The sequence below is a fragment of the Coenobita brevimanus genome, chromosome 24 (assembly GCF_032717465.1).
Source record: "Coenobita brevimanus isolate Jiangsu-jjx chromosome 24, ASM3271746v2, whole genome shotgun sequence".
Taxonomy (NCBI): Eukaryota; Metazoa; Arthropoda; class Malacostraca; order Decapoda; family Coenobitidae; genus Coenobita; species Coenobita brevimanus.
Window position 1 is genome coordinate 13,614,152 of NC_136977.1, and position 27,215 is coordinate 13,641,366.

At 42.9% G+C, this 27,215-nt stretch overlaps 1 protein-coding gene across 2 annotated transcripts in view; it reads right to left on the reverse strand.

The window, feature by feature from the left end:
* The window catches only part of LOC145393490 (lysosomal dipeptide transporter MFSD1-like), a 306,345-nt gene that overhangs the window by 224,092 nt on the left and 55,038 nt on the right, over positions 1–27,215 (reverse strand). For both annotated transcript variants that reach the window (XM_080267611.1, XM_080267610.1), the window contains exon 3: positions 17,371–17,521. In XM_080267611.1, the coding sequence (XP_080123737.1) occupies positions 17,371–17,521 (151 nt within the window). The remainder of the gene's footprint in view (positions 1–17,370; positions 17,522–27,215) is intronic.

Consider the following 27,215-nt stretch of genomic DNA (forward strand, 5'->3'; position numbering starts at 1 on the left):
CAGTTTAGCAATTTAGCATCTAGCATACACCCTACTTTAGCAGGCTAACATGATCACTGGTGACCTCCCTGCTAACCTTCTGAAATGCAGTCATGATCACTTTGCTAGCCATCCACTCAGTAACTAGTAAGGGAATCATACTGGAGATGATGGCTAGCATGACATTTGTGTCATTGTAACAGACGTCTGTCTCATATGGAAATTCAATAACCCTTGTTTGGCTGGCTTCCTTTATTGATATTTTGTTTCATTTGAGACAAGAATATAATAGAAGGAAAAAGTTTTATATTACCATTACTGAAAAACGGCAAAAAGAACTGCAACATTAAACAGTACTGTTTGAAATTACAGCTTTTTAGCAGTTTAGCAATTTAGCAGTTTAGCACCTAGTGTTCCCCCAACTCTCAGAACATGATCACTTCTGAACCCCTTGCTAACCTTCAGAAAGGCAATAATGATCACTTCACTTGCTATCCAATCACTAATTAGCAAGGGAATCATATTGGAGATGTTGCCTGGCATGATTTTTGTTGAGTCATTGTAACAGACGTCTGTCTCATATGGAAATTAAAAACCCTTCTTAGGCTGACATCTCTTTCTGATATTTTTCTTCATTCGATACAAGAGCATCATAGAAGGAAGCAGTCTTATATTACTGTTAGTGAAAAATGGGAAAAACAGTTGCAACATTAAATAATACTTCCTGAAATTACAGCATTATTAGCAGTTTCGCAATTTAACAGTTTAGCACCTGGCGATATGGAAATTCGATCACCCCATGTTAGGAAGGCTTCTGGTACTTTTAGGGTACATAAAATGGTGTAAACGTTCCTTATAACTGATTTTTGAAAACTTAGTAGTGTTGTATGTGATTCTAAAGTTCAGTACATGCAGACATTTGTTTTGGAAATATAGTATATTCCTTCACTTAATGGCCTTTGTATTTTCTTAAATGAATGAAAGAACGGGTTTCAATGAGTTTTGTTTTATTAAGTTCATTTCACGAAAAATAATACTTATCTTTATATACTGATACATATTTAGTGTACTTTAACCCTTTAACCGCGGGCACTGTTTTGCCCCGACTGGCCTCTCCCGCAGGGGTTCCAGCCAAAATGTAAACAAACTTTAAACCTTTATAACTCTGCACAGAATAAATCTAGAGCGAAAAATAAGGTACCATTAGAAAGTACTAACCTTCGGCTTTGCAATAATGTAGGTTTCATGATTTCGTTGACTATCACTGGATGGGCAGTGCCATTAGAAGTGAGCGATCCAAAATCACTATTTTTCGCTCACACACCATTACCAAATGCCAACATCATTCTGATAATAATACTATAAACATATATGAACACTGCACATATGATAAACACCCACTCTGTGTTCACTGAGGCAGGTAAAAGGCACTGTAATTGCCCGCACTTCACTGCCACATCAGCGGTGTTGTAATCACTATTTTTCGCTCACACACCATTACCAAATGCCAACCTCATTCTGATAATAATACTATAAACAAATATGAACACTGCACATACGATAAACACCCACTCTGTGTTCACTGAGGCAGGTAAAAGGCACTGTAATTGCCCGCACTTCACTGCCACATCAGCGGTGTTGTAATCACTATTTTTCGCTCACACACCATTACCAAATGCCAACCTCATTCTGATAATAATACCATAAACATATATGAACACTGCACATACGATAAACACCCACTCTGTGTTCACTGAGGCAGGTAAAAGGCACTGTAATTGCCCGCACTTCACTGCCACATCAGCAGTGTTGTCACTCACACAGCTGGACAGATACTGATGCGTGTTTGGTCAGGGGTGGGGTGGGGGACCCGGGGGGTGGGAGAAGGGAGGTGGGGGTCGGCTGGAGTGAAAGAACTTAATAGCCACTCTCCCTTGAAACAATTGGCGCACGGAAAAAACGCGCGGTATTCAAAATATTCACAAACATTCGAGAATGACACCCGCGGTTTGGTCCAGTTTTTGCAATGTCATTCTAGGATGACACCCGCAGTTAAAGGGTTAATAGAGATGAACATCACGTCTCAAATTATTTTACGAAAGGAATCGGACACTGGACTTCATATTTCATAAACAAACCGGTAATGTTAAAGATGGCATCGTGGTATGGAGTAACATTTTATAAGGAAGGGGTTGTTTGTTTGTTTTCTTGTCTTGTACCTTCTTTTACATAAAAATAAAGACACCAAACATATACATATACAGTACTGACGAGAGACTCTAATGTGTTAAGATAGTGTCAAGGAATGCAGTAACATTATGTAAGGAAGGGGTTGTTTGTTTCCATGTCTTGCACCCTTCGTTTACATAAAAATAAAGAAACTAAAAACAGATATACAGTAATCCCTCTACTGTCCGGACGCCCACTTTCCAGACATCCCCACTTACTGGACATAATCGTCCCGGGATCCAATATTCCCAAAATGGTCTGAAAACAGCAAAAAATTAGAAAAAAAAAAAAAAAAAATTCTTGCCCATACTTTTAACTTGGCATGCGTGGCGCAGGACAGCTTTGTTGTGGTGCGTTATTCCTCCAACGTCTGATAGAGCGCCCCTGCATCCTCCCTACTTTCTGCCCATCCCTTGTCGTGAATGAACGCTCGTAGTCATGGCTGCCCATGTGCTCACTTTCGTGGTGGTGCCTTACCTGCTGCAGGCACTCCTGCTGCTCTCGTGCCTCTCCTTCGTGTGTGTGATGATGGCCCCGCCGCCTGAGAAGAGGAAGAGAGTGGTTTTGACTCTGGAGAAGAAGCGGGAGATATTGGAAAAAGTAGATGCGGGATGGTCTTCGTCATGCATCCTCCATGAGTTCAACCTGGCCCGATCTACTTTGTTTGATATTAAGAGATCCCGAGACAAACTCATGCAGTACACGGCTGACTTCTCGTCGAAAAGCAAACGCAATGTGGAGAAGATGATGATGTTTACTCCCAAGTTCGCTGAAGTCGACCGCTCCACGTTGATTTGGTATCGACAACAACATGCTGCTGGTGTGATGGTACGTGGTACGGAGCTGAAGGCTGCTGCTGAGAAGTTCGCAAGGCTTCACGAAGCCCTAGACTTCAAGGCATCCGAGGGTTGGCTCTTTGCGTTCAAGTTACGACATGGCCTTAACAACTGTAAGTCTCATGGCGAAGCTTTGGACGCTAACGAGGATGGAGTAGAGGAGTTTCAGCACAAGGTGAAGGGCTTGATTGACAGAGAGGGCCTCACTCTCGGTCAAGTCTACAACACTGACGAAACTGGTTTATTCTATCGCTCTTTACCTACGAACACTCTAGCCGAGGAGACGGAGAAGTGTGTACCTGGCCGTAAGCTCTCCAAGCAACGGCTATCTGTTTTGTGTTGTGCCAATGCTAATGGCATGCACCGGCTTAAGCCCGTTATTGTTGGCCGTGCAAAGCAGCCTCGGTGTCTTCGTGGGGTGATGGATATCCTTCCTGTCATCTGGTACCATTCCTTGAAGGCATGGTTCACAGCCCAGATCTTCAAAGACTGGTTCCACCGCCATTTTGTCAAGAAGGTCATACATTACCAGGCGGAGAAACTGGGAATCCCATGCGACCAGGTAAAGGCCCTCCTTCTCCTCGACAATACACCTGCCCACCCGTGTGACAAGGACTTGGTGGCTGAGAATGGCCGCATTAGGTGCATGTTTCCACCACCTAATACTACTGCTCTCATCCAACCAACGGACCAAGGAGTGATCATGGCCACGAAGAGCCTATACCGACTTGTTTCTGGACGAGGTGATGGTTGTTCTCGAGGACGAGGACGAGCGCAGGGAGGGACAGGACATGCGAGGCCAGCAGACTTTGGAAAACCTTCGCCGCTACATCATCATCTGCCATTTACAACTGGGCAAGTGCATGGAAGGAAATCTCTGTCAAGACCCTGGAAAATGGTTGGTCTCGTCTGCATCTCGGAGCTGATGTGGTGCATGATTTTCTAGGTTTCGATGTGGATGCCTTCCATGCACGTCTCCATGGACATGGTGACGATGTTGATGTGGACGAAATGCATGAGTGGTTGGATGACGACGAGGGCGATCCTAGGTATCAGATCATGTCTGATATTGATATTGCATCTTCAGTTGCAGGTGTCAGTACCCAGCTTGAAGATTCCGACAAGGACGGCGACGATGATCCGGACTCCTCTCAGCATGACACAACTCCAGCCATCCCCAAGCTGAGCGCACTCCGGGAACACCTAGAGTTCATTCTGGACTACCTGGAACACCTGGATTGCGACAGGGAGATGGGGCCCTTGGGACTTGTGGAGGAAGTGCGTGCTTTCAGGCAGCGCATCATAAATTGTCAGAATCGTCGGCATCAATCAACGATTGACAGCTTTTTCAGGCCCGTGACCCCCGCTGTGCCCAGCCCTGGCTCCACTCCATTGCCTCCCCAAGACAGGCCCTCATGCTCCAAGCCACAGCCCAGCACATCAGCCACGGTGGAGTCACCGCTCGACATGAGTTTGCGTCTATCTTCTGAGTCATCTGCAGTGGGTACTCCATCACCAGGACCCAGCAACACACCCCTAGGCCACCTCCCAGCGATACTCTCAGACTCTGACAGTGATTAAACGGCAAGAACTTCTCCACTAGACCACACGGGAATTTAGTGTTGTGCAGTGAAAGAAAAACAGTGCATACAGTATTGTTAAGAAAGTAGAAATTTGAGTGAAAAGACAAACAATTTTTGGACTAAATTTAACATAAATAAACTTGTGTGATTTGTTTTGAAATTGGTTTTATGAGTGGAAAGACTTAAAGTGCAGAGTGCAACACTTAGTAAGTTACAATGGATCATCTTGTGTTGGTGCATACACGCACAAAATACAAATATAGAGCATATATACGAGGTGCTACCCAAAAGTTCCAGTAATTTGAATATTGTAAGAAAATAAGTTACCTTACCTCCCAGCTCTTACTGTCGCCTTTGAAGTAGTCCCCTTGGGTACAGCATTCCTTCCACGAGTCCATGCGTCCCTGGAAGGCTTCAGGCGTGATGGTCACTTGAGCACCTCCTGCTATTCTGTCTGGATCTCCTCAGTCGAGTCAAATAAATGCCCTTTCAATTGCAATTTCAGCTTCAGAAACAGGAAAAAGTCGCAGGGGGCAAGGTCAGGTGAACAGGGTGGTTGGGGAATGACTACCGTGTCAGTGGAAGCCAGGAACTGCCAGACAAAAACTGATGTGTGGGCAGGGGTGTTGTCACAATGCAGGACCCAGTCCTTTTTCTTCCACTGTTCTGGACGTTTGCAGCGGATGTTCTCCCTCAGACGCTGCAAAACTTCACAAAAAAACTTTCTGCTGACAGACTGACTGGGTGGGACAAATTCCTTGTGAACAATCCCTTGGATATAGGAGATCAAAACTGACTTGACATTGCTACACCATTGGTCCACCATTGCAAAACCGCCAAACCACCTACACACCACATTACAATAGTAAGGGTAACTCAACAACACGTCCGTTTACAGACACGGCTGGGGACACACCAATGCACAAGGGGTGCTGCTGACTCCTCCTAGCGGCAAAAGGCAAAACTGCAAACGGTTGGCTCCCTCTGTTCAAATTACTGGAACTATTGGGTACCACCTCATATATACTGTGTGTGTGTGAGTGTGTGTGTGTGTGTGTGTGTGTGTGTGTGTGTGTGTGTGTGTGTGTGTATACAGGAAGCTCGCCCCCAATGCGTGGGTTTCGTTCCTAACGTGGTGCGTTCGGCGCGAAACCGCGTAAGTTTTAACTACTCCTTAATTTGCTCCCTAGATCTCCTAAACGAGGTCTTTTGCTGTTATCTGCCATTGGTAATCAATATGAAGCACTTTAAGTGGTTAGAAGGTTTATTTAATGTTATAACTTACAAATGCAGTACTGCACAGCAAAACTTCAGCATACAAATACGTAAACACAAGGCAACATTCCGATGCCGAAACCAATCTGCATTGGAATGTTGCCTTGTGTTTATGTATTTGTATGTCGAAGTTTTGCTGTGCAGTACTGTATTTGTAAGTTATAACATTAAATAAACCTTCTAACCACTTAAAGTGCTTCATACTGATTACCAATGGCAGATAACAGCAAAATACCAAGTTTAGGGAGTCTAGGGAGCAAAATGGTTTTGGGACTATTCGCTGTCAAGCCAGCTTGCCGTCACAACAATAACAAGACAACATAGACTTTGATCGATCCCCCTGAAATATAGTTATTAAAGTATTGATTAATTAATAATAAGTATATTTATAAACGTATTGATTAATTAATATAAGTACATTTATAGAATGACGGGGAATCATCCAGGGTCCGAATTGTCCTGACGGGGAATCGTCCATGTTTTGACAGTGAATTGACATGATGGTGAATTGTCTTGGAACCCACCAATCATGTGTAATCTATAAATCAGGTTAACTGGTTACAAGGCTTTATTTAATGCTTTAACTTTCTTTAAGTGCTTTAACTTACAAATGCATACCAGAATGGTAAATATTTAACTTACAAATACAGTACTGTGGAAAAGCAGTACAGCAAATATTTAACAAACAAATAAAAAAGGTAATACTGTATTCTGACGCCTATCAGAAAACTGGTTATGAGACTTTATTTCTTGCTTGAACGTTATTTAATAATACTTTAACTTGCACATAAACTTACCAGAACAGTACTGTAAATATTTAACTTACAAATACAGCACTGAGGAAAAGCAGTACACCGAATCACATCACGTGATCAAAACAAACCGTGCGTGCTGAACTGATGTTCGAGGATTTGTCTTTCAAAGGCCTCTCTTGCGTAAATTTATAGTTTTCGTGATGGTTCTTTAATCTTACATTGTCTTATACGTATCCCAGCACTAACTGTGTATAAGTGCGAGTGCGTTCGGTGAGAACGTGTTCGGGGCGAGTTTACTGTATACAGTATATACACCATAACTTTGGACTGCCCAAACTTCGGAGATTTTCCAAAAAAATGTAATAATTCAAGTTTATTGCAATAGAGTGCGATATTTGCAAAAAATAATGATATGGGTAGGTAGGGTAATCTTCAAAGATTATTATGTATAAATCCTATTAAACTATCTTGAATATGTGGGGGTGAAAAAAAATTATGAATCAAATGGAAAAAGAATCGGCATTTTTTAACCCTGCAAAACTTTGTTCACACAGAACAAACAGTTTCAATTGTAAGAATGTGATTAGTACGATTATATGTGGAATAGTGTTGTAAGTACTGTGCAGTAAACTATTGTAAAATGTATACAAGCATAATCTTGCTATGACTGTTTTAATTAATATTTCTTTATTTTACAGAATAAATTCCTAACTTTGGACAGACCAATTTCTTAAGCCAAATAAATTTCAGTACTACCAGTACCAAACTTATTGCCAGAACGGCGCTACAGAATGGTGCTTTAACCAGTAATGAGTTTATTTTGAAGAAAAAAACGATACTATTTATTTAGTTACAGTATTTTATACTGGTAGTCAAGGGAGTTTTTGTACTGATGTACTATCCTTATGTGAAACTCCCTTCATATATCTAATTACTGTCTGTATGTTTCTAGTTTCAGGAAGTTTCCTGTACTGTTGTTTGCAGATGATACTGTGTTGTTGAGTGAAGACGAAGGGGAACTGCAAGGCTTGGTGGATGAGTTTGAGAGAGTGTGTAAGAAACGGAACCTAAAGGTGAATGTAGGGAAGAGTAAAGTGATGGTCTTTGAGAGAGGTGTAGTTAGTGAATGTACAGCGAGGTTAGATGGTGAGGAATTGGAAAATGTGAGTACGTTTAAGTATTTGGGTAGTGTGATGAGTAAGGATGGAGGTTTGGAGGGTGAATTGCTTGAAAGGGTACAGCAGGGAAGAAAGGTTGCTGGTTCCTTGAAAGCAGTGATAAGAAACAGGGAAGTGAGCATGGAAGTGAAAAAGTTACTACATGACAGTATTGTGATACCAACTCTAACGTACGGAAGTGAAGCTTGGACATTGTTGGAAGGACACAAGTCAAGAGTGAGAGCAGTGGAAATGAGTTATTTAAGAGGAGCCTGTGGAGTCACATGGAGAGACAGGCTGACGAATGAGGATATAAAGGAGCGTTGTGGTGTGGATGTGGATGTGATAGGAAGCGTTATGAGGAACACACTGAGGTGGTTTGGCCATGTGGAGAGGATGGAGGGTGAAAGACTGACGAAGAGAGTGTATGTGAGTGAGGTGAAGGGGGGAAGAGGAAGGGGGAGGCCGAGGATGAGATGGAGGGATGGGGTGGAGAGGTATATGAGAGAGGGAGGTGTGAGCTGGGAGCAGGGCAGTGAAATGGCGGGGGACAGGGCGACTTGGAGGCGATTTGTTTGTGGCCACCCCAAACGGGATTGAGGCGTCTGGCAATAAATAGATAGACAGATGTTTCTAGTTGATGGTATATTGCAATATTCCAATGTTATACACTAAGTTTTCATTAGTAGCATATTATGCAGTGAAATATTGTGTTATTATAAGAAAGCAGCTGGTAGTGGCGACCATTATCCACTCACTTGATGTAGTGCACCTACTTCTTCCTTAGCCTGTATCCTTGTTTTTCTGTGCCTGCCCTCCTCTCTTCCTATTTCTCCCATCTTTCGTGACACTTCTTATTGCTTTTCTTTCCTTTACAGTGGCTTTACATTGAGTGACAAGCCAAATGGTTTCCTGTAAGCCAAGAAACTGTTTACAATGCTGGGTGGTAACCATATGACCAAATTATACGTGCTCCCTGCTTGTCAGCAAGTGGGTTGGTGGGTTAGTGCCCCTCCCCGTAAAACAAATAACTCAAATTCAAATGGCCACCCCTTATGGGATTATGGCATCTGGCAATAGATAGATAGATAGATAGCTGGGGTTGATGAGGTGTATGCAGAGATGCTTAAGTGTTGTGGAGAGAGTGGAATGAAGTGCTTGTTGGAGATATGTAAAAAGGCATGGATGAGTGAAACTGTGCCTGCAGAGTGGAAAAAAGCTGGCTGTAATTCTACCCCTGTGCAAAAAATAAAGGTAACCGAAGTGAGTGCAAGAATTATCATGGCATAAGTTTATTGAGTGTGGTAAGGAAGGTATATGGAAGAATTATTATAGAGAAAGAGAGATATCAGAAGTCCTAGTGAGTGATGAACATGGTGGCTTTAGGAGTGGCAGAGGATGTGTGGATCAAGTATTTGCAGTGAGACAGATAGCAGAGAAGGCTTGTCAGAAGGACTGTAAGGTGTTTATGGCATTCGTGGATCTGGAAAAAGCATACGACAAAGTAGACAGAGAAGGATTGTGGAAAGTTTTGTGCATGTATGGAGTAGAGAGTAAGCTGCTAGGTGCTGTCAAGAGTTTTTATGATGGTAGCGAAGCATGTGTAAGGGTTAATGGTCATCTAGGTGAATGGTTCACGATCGGTGTGGGTGTGTGACAAGGTTGTGTGATGTCTCCATGGCTGTTCAATATATATACATATATATATATATATATATATATGGATGGGGTGATGAGAGAAGTAAAAACACAAGTAATGGAGAGAGGGATGGCGTTGGTAATGAACGGTGATAGATGGAATATCTCAAATTTGCTGTATACTGATGATACAGTACTGTTAGCAAGTACCAGACAAGAACTTGGTAGGCTAGTGCAGAGTTTTGCTGTTGTCTGTGAGTGTCATGCCTTGAGAGTAAATGCAGAGAAGAGTAAAGTGATGGTTACTGAGAGAGAAGGTGACTCCCAGTGTGATGTCACAGTGAATGGAGAGAGACTGGAACTGGTGAGAGAGTTCAAATACCTGGGTACAGTGATAGAAAAGAGAGGAAAATGTACAAAAGAAGTTGAAAGTTGAGTGACACATGGAAGAAAAGTAGCTGGTGCAATGAAGGCCTTGATAAGAAACAGACGCTTGAGTGTTGCAGCTGCACGAGGCTTACATGAAGGAGTGTTAGTGCAAACTTTAACATATGGATGTAAGGCTATGGTGTGACATGAAAATGAAAAGCCAAGAGCAAGAGCAGTGAAGATGGGACTCCTGAGGAATGTATGTGGAGTACAGAGGGTGGATAGGATACGAAATAATGTGATTCGTGAAAGATGCGGAGTGAGGAAGTCGGTGGACACCAGAACTGAAGAGTGTACTGAGATGGTATGGTCATGTGGAGAGAATGGATAACAATAGAGTGGTGAAGAAGATATATCTGAGCGAATTCGAAGGAGGGAGGAGGCAAGGTAGGCCAAGGAGAAGGTGGAGAGATATGGTGGATGAATGTGTGAGGAAGAGAGATTTGGAAGTCGGTGAGCTAGGGAACTGACAGGAGACTGAGCTGGCTCGATGAATTTTGTGAGAAGTGCATGATCAGGGATTTTGGCGTCCCTTTTTAAAGTGGCAGCGTCTGGATTGACTCTGTCGGATACAATTATGTGAAGCTACTGAACGTGGTGAATGTTTTTGGCGTATCCGATACAGCCAGGATTCCGGGGGCTTGAATGATGAGTGAATGGAAGCATGGCCCATTGGATTGGGCAATTTTGGGCTGTCTGGACATCGCTACTCCTCACCCTGACCCTGGGTGGGAAAGGAGGTCCGGATGATGACGATGATATATATATATATATATATATATATATACGTATATATATTGCCTCCACGTCACCCTCTCCCCCACCATTTCACTGCCCTGCTCCCAATTCACACACCCCTCTCTCATATACTTCTCCATCCCATCCCTCCATCTCATCCTAGGCCTTCCCCTCCCTCTCACCCCCTCTCAAATAACTCATTTCCACTGCTCTCACTCCTGACTTGTGTCCCTCCAACAACGTCGAAGTTTCACTTCCACACGTTAGAGTTGGTATCACAATACAGTACTGTCATGTAATAACTTTTCACTTCCATGCTCATGTTCCTGTTTCTTATCACTGCCTTCAAGGAACCAGCAACCTTTCTTCCTTGTTGTACCCTTTCAAGCACTTCACCCTCCAAACTTCCATACTTACACAACACACTACCCAAGTACTTAAACGTACTCACATTTTCCATTTCCTCACCATCCAAACTCACTCTACATTCAGTGACTTCACTTCACTCGAAGACCATAACTTTACTCTTCCCTACATTCACCTTTAGATTCCGTTTCTTACACACTCTCCTAAACTCATCCACCAAGCTTTGCAGCTCCCCTTCCTCTTCACTCAACAACACAGTATCATCTGCAAACAACAGTACAGGGAGTTTCCAAACACTACCCTCTACTCCAACATCCACTGCCCTACCTTGTACCTCTTTTATAACCCCATCCATATACAGATTGAACAACCATGGAGACATGACACATCACTGTTACAGCCCAAACTTAAAATAGAAGAACTCACTCAGTTCACTATCCACACGCACTGCAACCTTAGCACCCTCATACATACTCTTCACAGCAATCAACAACTTCCCATCCACTCCATATACTCTTAATACTTTCCACAATCCTTGTCTAACCACCCTGTCATATCATTTCACCAAATCCATGAAAGTCACATACAACTTCTTTCCCTTCTCTAGAAACTTTTCCACTAAAGATCTAAGAATGAATATCTGATCTACACAATCTCTTCCCTTCCTAAAGTCGCCCTGTTCTTCTCCAAGTAATTCCTCTGTTATTTCCCTAACTCTGTCAGTAAGTATCCCACCATATACTTTTCCTATTACACTAAGAATATAAATGCCCCTATGATTACCACACACTTCTTTTTCCCCTTTCCCTTTGTAGAAGGGAATACTCATACCTGACTTCCAATCCTACGGGACTCTACCTTCCTCCCAGGCCAATCTGCACACCTTCTACATCCACTCTACTACTATCTCTCCCAATTTCACCACACACTCCATCAATTCCTGGGGCTTTCCCCATTTTGACTTTCTTCATTGGTGCCACAACTTCCATCCATCCATCATCCAATCCTATGTTGCCCCACGAGGAGTGTAGGAGCCCGGGGCTAGGCAGTTGGTCCTGACATTTAAGATGAGAGTTACCAGCCTCACTCATCCCTGAGTGGCATTACGTAAGCAATAAACCCCAACCACCCCTTGGATATAAACCTTCACCGGCTCAATCCGATTGGAGCACAATAATTACCCACTAAACCACCAGGCGCCAAAATTTGGTTATATGGTTACCACCCAGCATAGTAAATAATTTCCTGGTGAACAGGAAACCATTTGGCTTGTCACTCAGTTTAGAGTCACCCATAGGCAGAAGAAAGAGGAAAGAATGATGGAATGAAAGACAGAAGAGGGAGTGTAAAGTCACCCGTAAGCAGAAGGACAAGGAAAGAATGAAGGAAAGAAAGACAGAAGATGGAAGGAAAGAAGGATGGAGGAGAGGACAGGGCAGACACCTGAGAGCAGCACTACACTGAGTGAGTGGATGGTGAACGCCCCCACCGGCCACAAATTCCATCCCACTGATTTCTTCCTGTCTTCTCACCTCCCTCCTTCTCCCACCCATTTCCCAGCCACTTACTGTATACTCGCATTACTTTCATTCTCTATGTTCAACAATTCCTTAAAGTGTTCTCACCATCTGCTCACTTTTTCTCCCTTCTCCACTAGTAATCAACCATTTTTATCTTTCACTCCCCAACTAACTTCTTTGACACCCTGTCTGACTCTCTTTACCTCTCTCCAGAACATTTTCTTACATTCCCTCCACTTAACACTCAAATTCCTTCCAAATTCCTCATCCACACTCTTCTTACTCTCTTTTACTAAACTTTTCACCTCTCTCTTCCTTTCTACATATAACTCTCTCTTCTGTCTCTCAATTTCTTCCACACCCCTTATTTCTCATCCATTCACTATATGCTTTTTTTCTTTTGTGCCACAGTCTGGCTCACCTCTTCATTCCACCATGCTGTTCCTTGCACCCCCTTTCATCTTCTCTTCACCCCACACACCACCTCACAAGCTGGACATATTTCTTCTGTGAATAACTTGCACAACCTTCCATTTCCCCCTTCAGCTCCAATTCATATTTACACAATCGTTCCTCCACTTCTCTCTTATATTCTGCTTTTTCTCTTCCTCTTATAACCTTTCCACTCTCATCGCATATACTCCTTCCTCCTGTCCTTCCCTTCTTCTATTTCTCCATTTTACTTGAACCTTGATTCTGACCACCACTTGATGGTGGTCAGAAAGTCCACTCCCCCAACCTCTATATGCTCTTGAATCCATTACACATCTTTACATCCTTTCATCCACACACACACATAATCAATTATTGCCTTCCTTTCATTCAGTTCACCACCCACCCTTCTCATCACTTGCCATGTATACCTGTGGATCATTTTGTGCCTGAAGAGAGAATTAGTTATCACCAACCCCCTCCTGGCACAAATGTCCAGTAAAGCACTGCCATTCTCATCTATCTCAGCAAGCACACCCGACTCAACAACTACTCCATCCACCTTCACATTTCCTGTTTTACCATTCTTATCACCAATCAAAAACACTCTCTTATTCCTTTCAATCTTTTCTATGCACACTTCCACATTTGTCCAGAACTCTTCTCTAACTCTGCTTGCATGATCATGCGTTGGCATATACACTTACACAATCGCCCACATTGGTAGTCCAACTTTCAGTCTTACCCACACAATCCTTGAGGCAACTGATCCATACTCTCTTATATTCTCCTTCCATCTGTTACTCATAAGAATACACACTCCTTCTTTTGTCCTCTCATTCTCACCTACTCCTGCACATAAACCCATCCATACTCCCATTCTCTCACACACTCACCTCACCATTTAGTTTCAGTTAATCCACATACATCCACTTTCACACCCTCAAGCACCTGAACAATCTCCCTCTCTTTCACCTCATCATTTGCACCCCTTACAATCCACGTTGCCATCCGTATCATGTCCTTTGTTCGGTCCTTAGTCGTCATCTTTTGGTCAGTCCTGGTACGAGGCTTCTTTTTTGTATTTTTAGTTAGTTGTTTTCCGGGGAGGGGCACTAACCCTCCGCCAACCCACTTGCTGTCACATAGGGAACACGTGTCGGTTGGTTATAAGGTTACCAATCAGCGCTGTATATACAGACAGATAAATAGATAGATCCATCCATCATCCAATCCTACGTTGCCCCATGAGGAGCATAGCAGCCCGGGGATAGGCAAGTTGTTCCTGACATTTAAGATGAGAGTGACTAGCCTCACTCATCCGAGTGGCATTACGTGAGCAATAAAACCCAACTACCCCTTGGATATAAACCTTCACTGGCTCAATCCAAATGGAGCGCCTTAATTACCCACTAAACCACCAGGAGCCAAAATTTGGTTATATGGTTACCACCCAGCTTAATAAATGGTTTACTGGTGTATGGGAAACCATTTGGCTTGTCACTCAGTGCAGAGTCACCCACAGGCAGAAGGAAGAGGAAAGAATGAAGGAAAGAAAGACAGAAGAGGAAGTGTAAAGTCACCTGTAGGTAGATGCCCGAGGAAAGAATAAAGGAAAGAAAAACAGAAGAGGATGGAAGGAAAGAAGGATGAAGGAGAGGAGAGGGCAGACATCTGAGAGCAGCACTACATCAAGTGAGTGGATGGTGAGCACCCCTACCTATCAAAAAGACAGACAGATATAAATACATATATGTAGATTCATTTCTGATGAATCAGTACAAGTGCTCTGCACAATACAAAATTTTACCTGAATTACAATACAGACTATAAGAAAGACATTGGTGCTTTGTGATTCCTTTACAGCTAGCCTATTTACTGTGGTCATCATCAAAATAAAAAAAGACTTGATAAGCTCAACCGTGAAGTACCAAATACAGTAATCCCTCCAGTAACCAATGTAATAGAACCAATGGCATGTCCGGAAATTGGGAAAATGCCTCCTGGACAGGCACTTATGGACCCTAACCCAGCCTAACTCAGAAAACCATCTACATAACTCTCTACTGGACATGCATTGCACCTATTTAAGACCCTATTCAAACAAATATGGGACAGAAAGGATGAAATAAATGAAATGGAATCAGAGAATGAAGAATTAGAAGAGTATGGAAAATATTTAACAGCGTACAGGTACTTACAACACATCCGTGGCCATTACGAAGATTGACCCGACTCCTCTAAGGCTCTGGCAGTGGACTCCTTTAAGGCTCTGGCACTGGATTACTGTACGTGCTCTTGAAGCACGTACAGTAATTCAGTGTTGTGCTGCACTTAATCCTTTGCAATGTGAATTATAACTGTTTAACACTGCACATTCTGTTCTTACTTGTGCCATGCCAGTATGCACTCTGAATTCTAATTTCTTAACACTGCACAACACTGTAAATTCCCATGTGGTCTAGAGAAGAGGTATTGCAGTTTCTTCACTGTTTATTCATAAAAATGAGCACATGCGGCAGCCATTGAGACGAGCGTCTAGTCACGATGCTAGTTAGGTGGTAACTGGGGAGGGGAGGAAGCAGGGGGCCACCGTACTATGTGCAAAAACACAGCTGCTTGGCACCGCACGCTGAGTTCAAAGTACGGTTGAAAATATATATATATATATTTTAAATGTTTTTTGGCCATTTTTGGGTTCTGAAGGCCCAGGCCTTGACAAACACTTGACTAACAGGGACCCTCAGTGATCCAGTCTATCATAGGTCGAAAGTAAGAGCAGTGACCGTTAACTCAGGGCTATCTGTGCAGATCCTAATCTGTGCTTATATTACTTTCTCTGCATTGAGGAAATTGAAAAATATTTAAGACGGGGTGTCTCATAGACAAAAGGGGACTGCACACTGCACAGTGTGGATATAGAGGGAGGAGGAGGAGGAGGAGGAGGAGGAGGAGGAGGAGGAGGAGGAGAAAGAGGAGGAGGAGGAGGAGGAGGAGGAGGAGGAGGAGGAGGAGGAGGAGGAGAAGGAGGAGGAGGAGGAGGAGGAGGAGAAGGAGGAGGAGGAGGAGGAGGAGGAGGCTATATCAGCTACTATAGGGAATTTGAACCACCGATGCAGCTGAGAATCGGAATGCTCTAAGCAAAAAGGGTTTCGCAGCTTCTGATTGGCTGGCAATGATGTAAACTCAAACACTGCCAGATGATCAATAATATTTGTGAATAAACATATTACTTTCATGCTCCTGGGGAAAAAATACTCAACTGTTTATCAAAAACATGAAGAATATCTTTATTCTGTTCATCTGATGCACATATTAAAGTTGTGAATGTTTTATAATAGAAGTAAACAAAGTACTTTCCATGACCCAACATATACTTACATAATAATGCCAATGGCAACTCAAATGGCTAGCGTGGGAAAAACATGCATGCATCACTCCTGTACCCTCTCTTTCTCATGCTCATTATCAATGCTTCTTGTTTATTGCTGTTTCACCTACTCATAAGCAGCTTCATGTTTACTGTTGCTTCACCAACTCCTATGCTTTGCTTCCCTCCAAAAGCTCTCTCTCTCTCTCTTTTTCTATAGGCTTCAATGCCCTCATCCCTCACCTCTATTTGCAAAAAGCTGTTGGTACGGCAAGAGGATTAATATTATAATAACAAATGAAGAAATATTCATACATACAAGATGAGGGAAATGAATGAGTACGTACGCTACATTAGTCATGGAAAGTCAAAGGGGTATAAAGAAGACAAGGTATAATAAGAGGGAAAAATTTTTTACTGAACTTGGCAGAAATGGTTACAAAATATGAGCAGGATATAATCATACAAGAGGGTAATACCACTGTCTTCCAACTACTGTATTGCATTATATCACATCTCCATTATGTCATCACTGCTGTTTATTCTCACTGTTGTGCACACAGCATCAAGCAAGACACTGCTTCTCATTTGGCTTAAAGCAGTGTGCTGTTATATTAATCCTTCCGGTTCATAATTATATTACAATAACACAATAGCTAAATTTTGTGTCAGTCAAAGAATGGACAACATAATTTACTACAGGCTATATTTCAAAATCCTCTGTAAAAGTTGCCAGTTTGTTATAGCATGTACTGTACTGTACTTTTTGTTTATTTCTACTATAAAACATTCACAACGTTATTATGTGCATCAGACGAACAGAATAAATATATTCTTCACGTTTTCTATAAGCAGTTGAGTATTTTTTCCCCCAGGAACACGAGTAAAATGTTTATACACAAATATTATCGATCATCTGGCAGTGTTTGAGTTTACGTGATTGCTGGCCAATCAGGAGCCACGAAACTCTTCCTGCTTAGAGTATTCTGGTTCTCAGCTGCATAGGTGGTTCAAATTCCCCTGTAATAAACCTGAATATTACAATGAGGGAAGGAAACTTTACCTATCAATGAGGAACCCCCCAACAAAACAGAGGATGACATTTGGCCATGAGTAAAGCGAATACAAGCTGGCGAAACCAACAGTGTCCACCTCCATGTCCTCTTTGATGTGGTCTTGGAGTGCGCCAGGGGTGTCATAGCAGAAGTATGAGCCTGAAATATTAAAGTGTTCTTCAGTCTAACAACCTACAGATCCATTAAAATTGTACTGTACCATACAAAAGACATAGGGAACTAAATGTAAATAGTACACAATCATCAATCACTCTCAGGCCGGATAACTCAGTTTCACGTAAACAGAATCAGAATCCACACTGAGACCCTTACAATGTTTCAAATCTTCTTACAGGCACTTCTCAACTTATGTGTTTAATTGGTTTTTAATTGTTTAAATTCTTTTCGTACATAAGTCTAACTTGCCAGTTTCCACATCAGCACTACCTCCCTCATCACTCACATTCATGTGTACTGTATCAGACTTGTTCTTCCCTTAAAGAGTTGGAATCATTCATTTCTTGCATTAAAGGACTCATTAGCAGCACTTTCACCATGTTTACGTTATCAAATAAACATTTTGCTCTTTCTAGACTGAGCTACAGACTACAATGCATTCATTTCTGTTGCTTAACTTGCAGCCACTCACTTAAAAGTTTCTTCATTTCCTCAAACACTGGACTTCTTTTCTTGCTTATTACAACTTCACTGACACAGAATGTTTCACATCTTCATGAACTTGCCCTTTGTCCTTGATAATATGTTCACAGTAGAGCAAAGCAAGTACAACACACAGGCTACATCAGTCTGCTTTTCACCTTTTCCATTCATTTTGTTACAACAAAATCTCGACATAACGTACAGTGAACTCTCACATTTGGCAAGTAATAGGTGTGAAAAAAAAAAATCGCCAAACTGGAATTCACCAAATATGAACTGAATAACAAATGGGAAAAAAAAAAATTGTTTCTGGGCATGCATGACTGGACTGATTTTCCACCTATATTATAACATTACTGGGTGTAAATCATGTGATAAACACACACAAAATGATTCAATTTATTTTAGCCAAGAAACAATACAAAACAGATAAACTCACATAAGAAAATAATGGGCTTGACGTACATGTGGTGTATGGTGCGTGGATGCCTTAGTGGGCACCTGATGCCTCACTCCCTGTAGCTTCAGCTGTCCCTTCCTCCTGTGGATCTTCATCTGAGCCAAATCCTTCAAAATTGAAGTCATCTGGAATGCTTGCAATGTCTATGTTGTCATCAACTGGGCCAGGATCATCGTAGAGGAAAGCTTCAGCTGGTGCAGTATCTTCACTCTGTCATCGGCCCAGGTAACAAGTGATGAGCGCTTGTTGTTGTTCGTTTATTTTCTTATTGTATTCCTTCAAAAAGAAAGATGATATTTCATTCATTTTCTGTACCAGCTGAAAATGAACACTCTCACTGGCTACAAGTCTCTATTTCTTCTTGGAGACGGAAACAGTCACTCAATATGTGAGAGAGTTTCATTGTTGTCACATGCTTGGGAGTCTGCACAGGTTTATCTTCTTGTTCGTTGTCTTCGTTTCATCATCACCATCATTATCCAGCATTTCTTCAATGTTCTGTTCAGTGTTTTCGGATATCATCTCACTCAACTGTTCTTCATTAACTTCATAAATCCTGGAACACTTCTTTCTGCTTCTACTGCTGTTCCTTCGCCAAATGTGAGATTTCTGTCACCAAATTAGGGTGTTTTGTACAATCCCATCCCATCGCCAAAAGTGAATTCGCCAAATAAAAACTCGTCAAATGTGAGTTCACTGGACATCGATAGACTGAAATTCGCTTTTATCGGAATCGAGGAGCAACCAGACTAAATTTTTATATATCGGAAAATATCTGATAAAGCCAGAAGCAGTCTGCACTGCCTGACCATTTCAGCTATGTTCACCACAATAAGGTAAATAAAAGACATGATTATCAGTGTACAGTACAGTATTATTATGTATATTATACCATTTGATTTTTGTAGTGTATGTATAATACAGCACAGTGCTGGAATGGTAATGAAAACTATTTAAAAACTGTTGGTGCGATCCAGACCAATGTCTGATATATCAGAAAAAGTCCAGGTTTGCAGGGGCAAGCCTAGATGTTGCTTTTATCAGACTTTTGCTTTTTTTGGAATGGCTTGGGTCCCAATTAGTCTGTTATAGTGAAGTTTTACCATATATTTTGTTTCCATGGAAACAAGCAATGAAGAAAATTAAACTGGGGAAAGCCCCAGGAATTGATGGAGTGTGTGGTGAAATGCTGAAGCATGGGGAAGAGATAGTAGTAGAATGGATGTGGAAAATGTGCAGATTGGACTGGGAGGAAGATAGATTCCCGGAATATTGGAAGTCAGGTATAATTATTCCCTTATACAAAGGGAAAGGGGAAAAAGAAGTGTGTGGTAATCATAGGGGCATTTGTCTTCTTAGTATAATAGGAAAAGTGTATGGTAGGATACTTATTGACAGAGTTAGAGAAAGAACAGAGGAATTAGTTGGAGAAGAACAGGGAGGCTTTAGGAAGGGAAGAGGTTGTGTAGATCAGATATTTGTTCTTAGATCTTTAGTGGAAAAGTTTCTAGAGAAGGGAAAGAAGTTGTATGTGGCTTTCATGGATTGGAGAAAGCAAATGACAGGGTGGATAAACAAGTATTGTGGAAAGTATTAACCCGCCCCGTCCCGACCACTTTTTCACCACTGGTACCCCCCAATCCCGACCATTTTTGGACCCAAATTTTTTTTGCTCAAACTTTTGCTTTTGGTCAGAAACTATGGTCAATCACCAAAAAAGTGTTCACCGGGGTCCATAAGTGGCCTAAACAGGTATACCTTCGTTACACCTGGTACTGTGTTCTGTGGAGGTGGTCTGAGGCTCTCTCGTTTTCTATGGTATTATAAGTCTGGGAAACCAATAAAAGTAAGTAGATATGTATTTATTACAAACATAAAAACATCTGATACAAGAGTAAATTGGATTTTATACAAAAATAGAGGTGAAATAAGCATTGTACCATCGGGCGAACCGAGCGAAATCGGCCAAACTGTTCACTGATGAATCGCTAACATTGCTGATTCATGATACATATCATTTTTTCTACTTACATAATACATCTCCAATAACATTATACCATTTTACATTTTACTGAACTGTTTTTACGTATTCACAGGCCTTTCGATAACATTTAGCGTAATGTTAGCGCTTATTTAAGTAGTGAGTGAACTCGCTGTGACTGTTGTTTCAACTCGCATTGTGTTTTTTCAACTTACATAATACTTTCCTAATAACATTATACACTTTTCCACTTTAGAGAACTGTTTTGAGATTGTTTCAGGCCTTACGATAATATTTAGCGTGATAATAGCGCATAATAACACACAGGGTGAAGTCGCTATGACTATTATTTCAGCTTACAACCTATTTTTGTACTTATATAATACTTCTCCACTAACATTACACATGTTTCCACTTTATATCATTGCTATCACATAATTGGAGGCCTTACTATTCTACTGAGCGTCATATTATCGCATATTTACACAGTGAGTGTTATCGCGATATCATTTGTTTCAGCTTTCACTAGTATTCAACTTATAAATTACTTTCCTACTAACATTACACCCATTTCCACTTTATATCATTGCTATCACTTACTTACAGACCAGACTGTTCTACTGAGCGTAATATTTTCGCAGATTTACACAGTGGATGTACTCGTGATATCAATTGTTACAACTTACACTATTTTTCAACTTATACATTACTTTCCTGCTAACATTACACTTGTTTCCACTTTATATCATTGCTATCACATATTTACAGACCAGACTGTTATACTGAGCGTCATATTTTCGCAGATTTACACAGTGGGTGTAGTTTTGATATCACTTCTTTCAACTTACACTATTTCTCAACTTATACATTACTTTCCTGCTAACATTACACCCGTTTCAACTTTATATAAAACTTATCACATACTGACTGGCCTTACCATTATACTGAGCGTCATATTGCCATCCCACACAGTTTCAGTAGTGTAGGAAGTTATGATACTCTTTGAAACAGGGCTGAAGGCACAACGCAACACTGCACTCTGCACACTCATACCTTGTGTCTTTTCTCTGTGTGGCTGGTCTGACTGTCGAGTGCTTGCATACATGGCAGCGGCGCTGGGGTTTACGATGGTTTGGTTGGGAAGGGATTGTGCTAGGGTAGTGGCGTCCTGCGAGGCGTAGGGGAGTCTGGGCAGCCATGGGGGTGTGTGTGCGGTGTGTGGGCCTGTCCTGTGCGTACCTAGCGATAATTTCACGTGACAGCTCCCTCACAAACCCCTCAAAGGTCTCAGAGATTCCCGTTGTCATGGTGTGGAGGTAGTGTGCGTTGATGACCGTGATGTTGAGCAAGTGGAAAAAGAGCTTTTTGTACCACTTCATTGTGGTCCTCGCACAGTCCACACTGGAAATCATGGAGTCTGACTGATCCACTTGCCTCATGTTCAGATTATAGTCAAGTACAGACTCAGGTTTCCAGACGTTGCACCTCCTCTCGCTATGGTGATCAACGGAGTCTGTGTGGTGCATCAGGGGGCTGTGTACAGTCGATAGGAGGTAAACTTCCCTGTTGTGGTTCCACAGGGTGGCAAGGATGTTATTTGCCTGGAAGAAAACCACCTCGTTCTTGTCAAGTTTCCTCCCTACCTTGGCCATATGGCGACGGTTTCTCTTTACTGTAACACAGACTCCGGTGTCATGTTGGTGGAGGAACCGAGCGAGAAGAGGGCTAGTGTACCAGTTGTCCAGGTACAACACATGACCACGATGAAGGTACTCCTCTATCACTGTCTTCACCACGGCCCCTGAAAGTCCAATACTACGATCTTCTGTTATGTCTGTCTGTGCGCCCATGTACAAGACTATGTCTTGCACATAACCAGTCTTACAGTCACACATAACAAAGATCTTGAACCTGAAACGGTGTCTCTTGCTGGGTATGTACTGGCGAAAGGAAATACTGCCTCTCCACAACACAAGACTCTCGTCTATGACGAGGTCTCTGTAAGGATAAAATGAGGAGCAGAACATTTCCCGTAGATGATCAAATACAAGCCTAATTCTCCTCATTTTATCAGTGTTATTAGCATTAGCTGGATCTTCTGCATCAAAAAAATGAAGGCAGCCGAGAATCTGCTGAAATCAATTACGACTCATCACCTTTCCAAAGAAAGGTGTGATGGTCATTGGGTCAGTGGTCCAGTATGCCGGTATTTGATTTTTCCTGACAACACCCATCAGGAGAACCAGGGCAAAAAATAAGAACATCTCAGAAATTGTTACAGGATAGTCATATTGCTGGGCGTGACTGCTAGTTGTACCCAGACGTTCAGTTTCACGGCGCTGTGTTCTTGAAAAGAGGTTTGTCTGCTCCACTATGCACCCCACAAATGCCTCCCCAAAGAACAGGTGGAAGAAATCCACCCTAGTGGAACCCGCATGCACACCTGGAGCCATGCAACCAGACCGCCACTCCTCTGTGAAAGGGTGAATGATGGGAGTAAAATTACTCCCATCCTCCCAGTTCCATGAGATACTACCGTCTCCAGCCTCATCCCCATCGTCAGGGTCAGGAGGTGAGGGTGGTGGGGGAGGTTGGGGAGGTGGAGAGCGGTGCCCTTCATCACTCGCACTTCTCTTCCCTCTCCCTTTTCCTTTACCCTTTCCCTTCCCTTTCCTTCCTTTCCCCACATCCTGGGGCTGTGGGGAGGAAGTTTGGGAATATTGTGGGGCAAAAGACGTGCTGGGGAGCGGCTCCACCTCGTCTCCCCTATGCCTACGTACACCACGTGCTCGTGCTGCCTCCCTCACACCACTTTCCCTTTCATCCCACACTCCCGCCACACCGCTTTCCCTTTCACCCCGCACTCCCACCACACCACTTTCGCCTTCCCCAGACAAAACACAAGGACCATACCTGATTTGCCTTCTCGCCCCACCTTCTTATCCTCGGGGTGAGATTTTCTCCTTCCCCAACCACGAGGCAACATCACGTCCTAAGCCGCCGTCCTCGTCCTCGTCCTCATCAGAATCTCTCTCTAGGGGATGGAGAGAGGTCCGTGCAGGTGTTTTGGGTGCAGGCTGGCCTTCCCTTGCCTTACGATACGTAACATACCGCTTTTTCCGGGGCGAAGGGACCTCTTCATCACTGCTTGTTATTTCCTCCTCAGGCTGCACATAATCACGATCCTCCACATCGTCATCAAGTGGAGAATCACTATCTCCAGTGAAGGCATCCAGGGAGGATTGTATCTTGTCGTCAGAGAGACCTTTACGCGCCATGTCTGACCTGGGTCACTGCTAACAGGTGAGTGACCAAGACAAGGGCGCGCGCGGGTCACGCGGGGTCTGGGATGCTGCCCGCCTGGTGGCAGGTAGAGGAGGCTTGGGTAGGTGGGCGAATCGAAAATCTCGTGCGAATTTTGAAAATTGTGAAAATTATGGACCTTGCAATTGCAGCGCGTTAAAGTACATCGACGGGATTGGCAGTGACAAAACGTGAGGACATTAAAGAACGTCGACGGGACGCCGCGGGTTAAGAATATGTGGAGTAGATGGGAAGTTGTTGAATGCTATGAAGAGTGTGTATGATGGTGCTAAGGCTGCAGTGCATGTGGATGGTGAACTAAGTGAATTTTTCTCTTTGAAGGTTGAGTTGAAACAGGGATGTGTCATGTCTCCTTGGTTGTTCAATCTGTACATGGATGGGGTAATAAAAGAGGTAAAAGGTAGGGCAGTGGATGTTGGAGTGGCCCTGGTGAGAGAGTGTAGTGTTTGGAAACTCCCTGTACTGTTGTTTGCAGATGATACTGTGCTGTTGAGTGAAGATGAAGGAGAGTTGCAAAGCTGGGTGGATGAGTTTGGGAGAGTGTGTAAGAAATGGAATCTAAAGGTGAAGGAGAGAAGTGAAGACAGTGAATGTACAGTGAGGTTGGATGGTGAGGAATTGGAAAATGTGAGAACATTTAAGTACTTGGGTAGTGTGATGAGTAAGGATGGAGGTTTGGATGGTGAAGTGCTTGAAAGGGTACAGCAGGGAAGAAAGGTTGCTGGTTCTTTGAAAGCAGTGATAAGAAGCAGGGAAGTGCACATGGAAGTGAAAAAGTTACTACATGACAGTATTGTGATACCAACTCTAACGTATGGAAATGAAGCTTGGACTTTGCTGGAAGGACACAAGTCAAGAGTGAGAGCAGTGGAAATGAGTTATTTAAGAGGAGCCTGTGGAGTCACATGGAAAGACAGGCTGACAAATGAGGATATAAAGGAGCGTTGTGGTGTGGATGTGATAGGAAGCGTTAGGAGGAACACACTGAGGTGGTCTGGCCATGTGGAGAGGATGGAGGGTGAAAGACTGACGAAGAGAGTGTATGTGAGTGAGGTGGAGGGGGGAAGTGGGAAGGGGAGGCCGAAGATGAGATGGAGGGATGGGGTGGAGAGGTATATGAGAGGGGGGGATGTGAGTTGGGAGCGGGGCAGTGAAATGGCGGGGGACAGGGCGATGTGGAGGCGATTTGTTTGTGGCCACCCTGAATGGGAATGAGGTGTCTGGCAATAGACAGATAGATAGATAGAAACAGGATGCCACTTACTGCCACTGCTCTCATTTCTTTTTTGTTCTGAAGCCATGCTGGAAATAACAGCAATGTCTATAATACCTGGAAAAGCATGAATGCTACTCCGACCAAGGACAACAACAAAGTGACTGGGAGGAAACACAAGCTGCGGCACCAGGCGGTGCATGGTGGCTGATGCAATGTTGCTTTTATGCGATGGCTGGTTTTAGTAGTTTATGCATGTGCTTCAAAACTAATGTATTTTCTACATGGCATATATACTATTTCATAATTATTTCAAAGAAACTTTGTATGTAAGTCATCTGGATGTAAAGGGGTGCTTGCACACAAATAAGATTTCTTTTATCCTAACACACACTCCATAAATTCTCAGGAAGTGCAGTAATTAGTAACTGCATGGTGGTGGGTGGTGGCGACCATCATCAAATCACTTGATGTAGAGCTGCCTACTTCTTCCTTCTCCTTTATCATTCTTTTTGTGTCTGTCCTCCTCTTTTCCTATTTCTCTCAACCTTCCTGTCACATTTTATTACTCTTCTTTCCAACTCAGTTGGCTTTACACTGAGTGGAAAGTCCAATGATTTCCCGTAATTCAGGAAACCATTTACAACACTGGGTGGTAACCATATAACCTGCCCATACATGTTCCTGATGTGTCAACAAGTGGGTTGGCAGAGGGTTAGTGCCCCTCCCAATAAAACAACTAGCTCAGTGACAAGTGGCCACCCCTTACAAGATTATGATGTTTGCCACTAGACAGAGATAGAATTTTAGTACTATAATTGGTTTAGCTCCCAGTCCATGAAAAATAGGCATAACATGGCCAATACTAATCAAGAAAGTGCAACATATCTCATTAGAGATTATGACCGATTGCGACAACCCTCAACAGTGACGAACTGAATTTTAAATTCCCATGCTTTTTACTGATACAGCACTTGTTACGGCTAATGTAATGTACAGGTGATACAGACCACAAAATCTGTACCATATATTAGGCAGGGGACAAGGCGACTTGGAGGTGTTTTGTTTGTGGCCACCCCAAACGGGATTGAGGCGTCTGGCAATAGATAGATAGATATGATCGGGTGGATAGACAAGGATTGTGGAAAGTATTAAGAATATGTGGAGTAGATGGGAAGTTGTTGAATGCTGTGAAGACTATGTATGATGGTACTAAGGCTGCAGTGCATGTGGATGGTGAACTGAGTGAATTTTTCTCTTTGAAGGTTGGGTTGAAACAGGGATGTGTCATGTCTCCATGGTTGTTCAATCTGTACATGGATGGGGTAATAAAGGAGGTACAAGGTAGGGCAGTGGATGTTGAAGTGGCCCTAGTGAGAGAGGGTAGTGTTTGGAAACTCCCTGTACTGTTGTTTGCAGATGATACTGTGTTGTTGAGTGAAGACGAAGGGGAGCTGCAAGGCTTGGTGGATGAGTTTGGGAGAGTGTGTAAGAAACGGAATCTAAAGGTGACTGTAGGGAAGAGTAAAGTGATGAACTTTGAGAGAGGTGAGGTCAGTGAATGTACAGTGAGGTTGGATGGTGAGGAATTGGAAAATGTGAGTACATTTAAGTACTTAGGTCGTGTGATGAGAAAGGATGGAAGTTTGGAGGGTGAACTGCTTGAAAGGGTACAGCAAGGAAGAAAGGTTGCTGGTTCCTTGAAAGCAGTGATAAGAAACAGGGAAGTGAGCATGGAAGTGAAAAAGTTACTACATGATAGTATTGTGATACCAACTCAAACTTATGGGAATGAAGCTTGGACGTTGTTGGAAGGACACAAGTCAAGAGTGAGAGCAGTGGAAATGAGTTATTTAAGAGGAGCTTGTGGAGTCACATGGAGAGACAGGCTGACAAATGAGGTTATAAAGGAGCATTGTTGTGTGGATGTGGATGTGATAGGAAGCGTTAGGAGGAACACACTGAAGTGGTTTGGCCGCGTGGAGAGGATGGAGGGTGACAGACTGACAAGGAGAGTGTATGTGAGTGAGGTGGAAGGGGGGAGAGGGAGGGGGAGGCCAAGGATGAGGTGGAGGGATGGAGTGGAGAGGTATATGTGAGAGGGGGGTGTGAGTTGGGAGCAGGACAGTGAAATGGCGGAGGACAGGGCGACGTGGAGGCGATTTGTTTGTGGCCACCCCAAACAGGATTGAGGCATCTGGCAATAGATAGATAG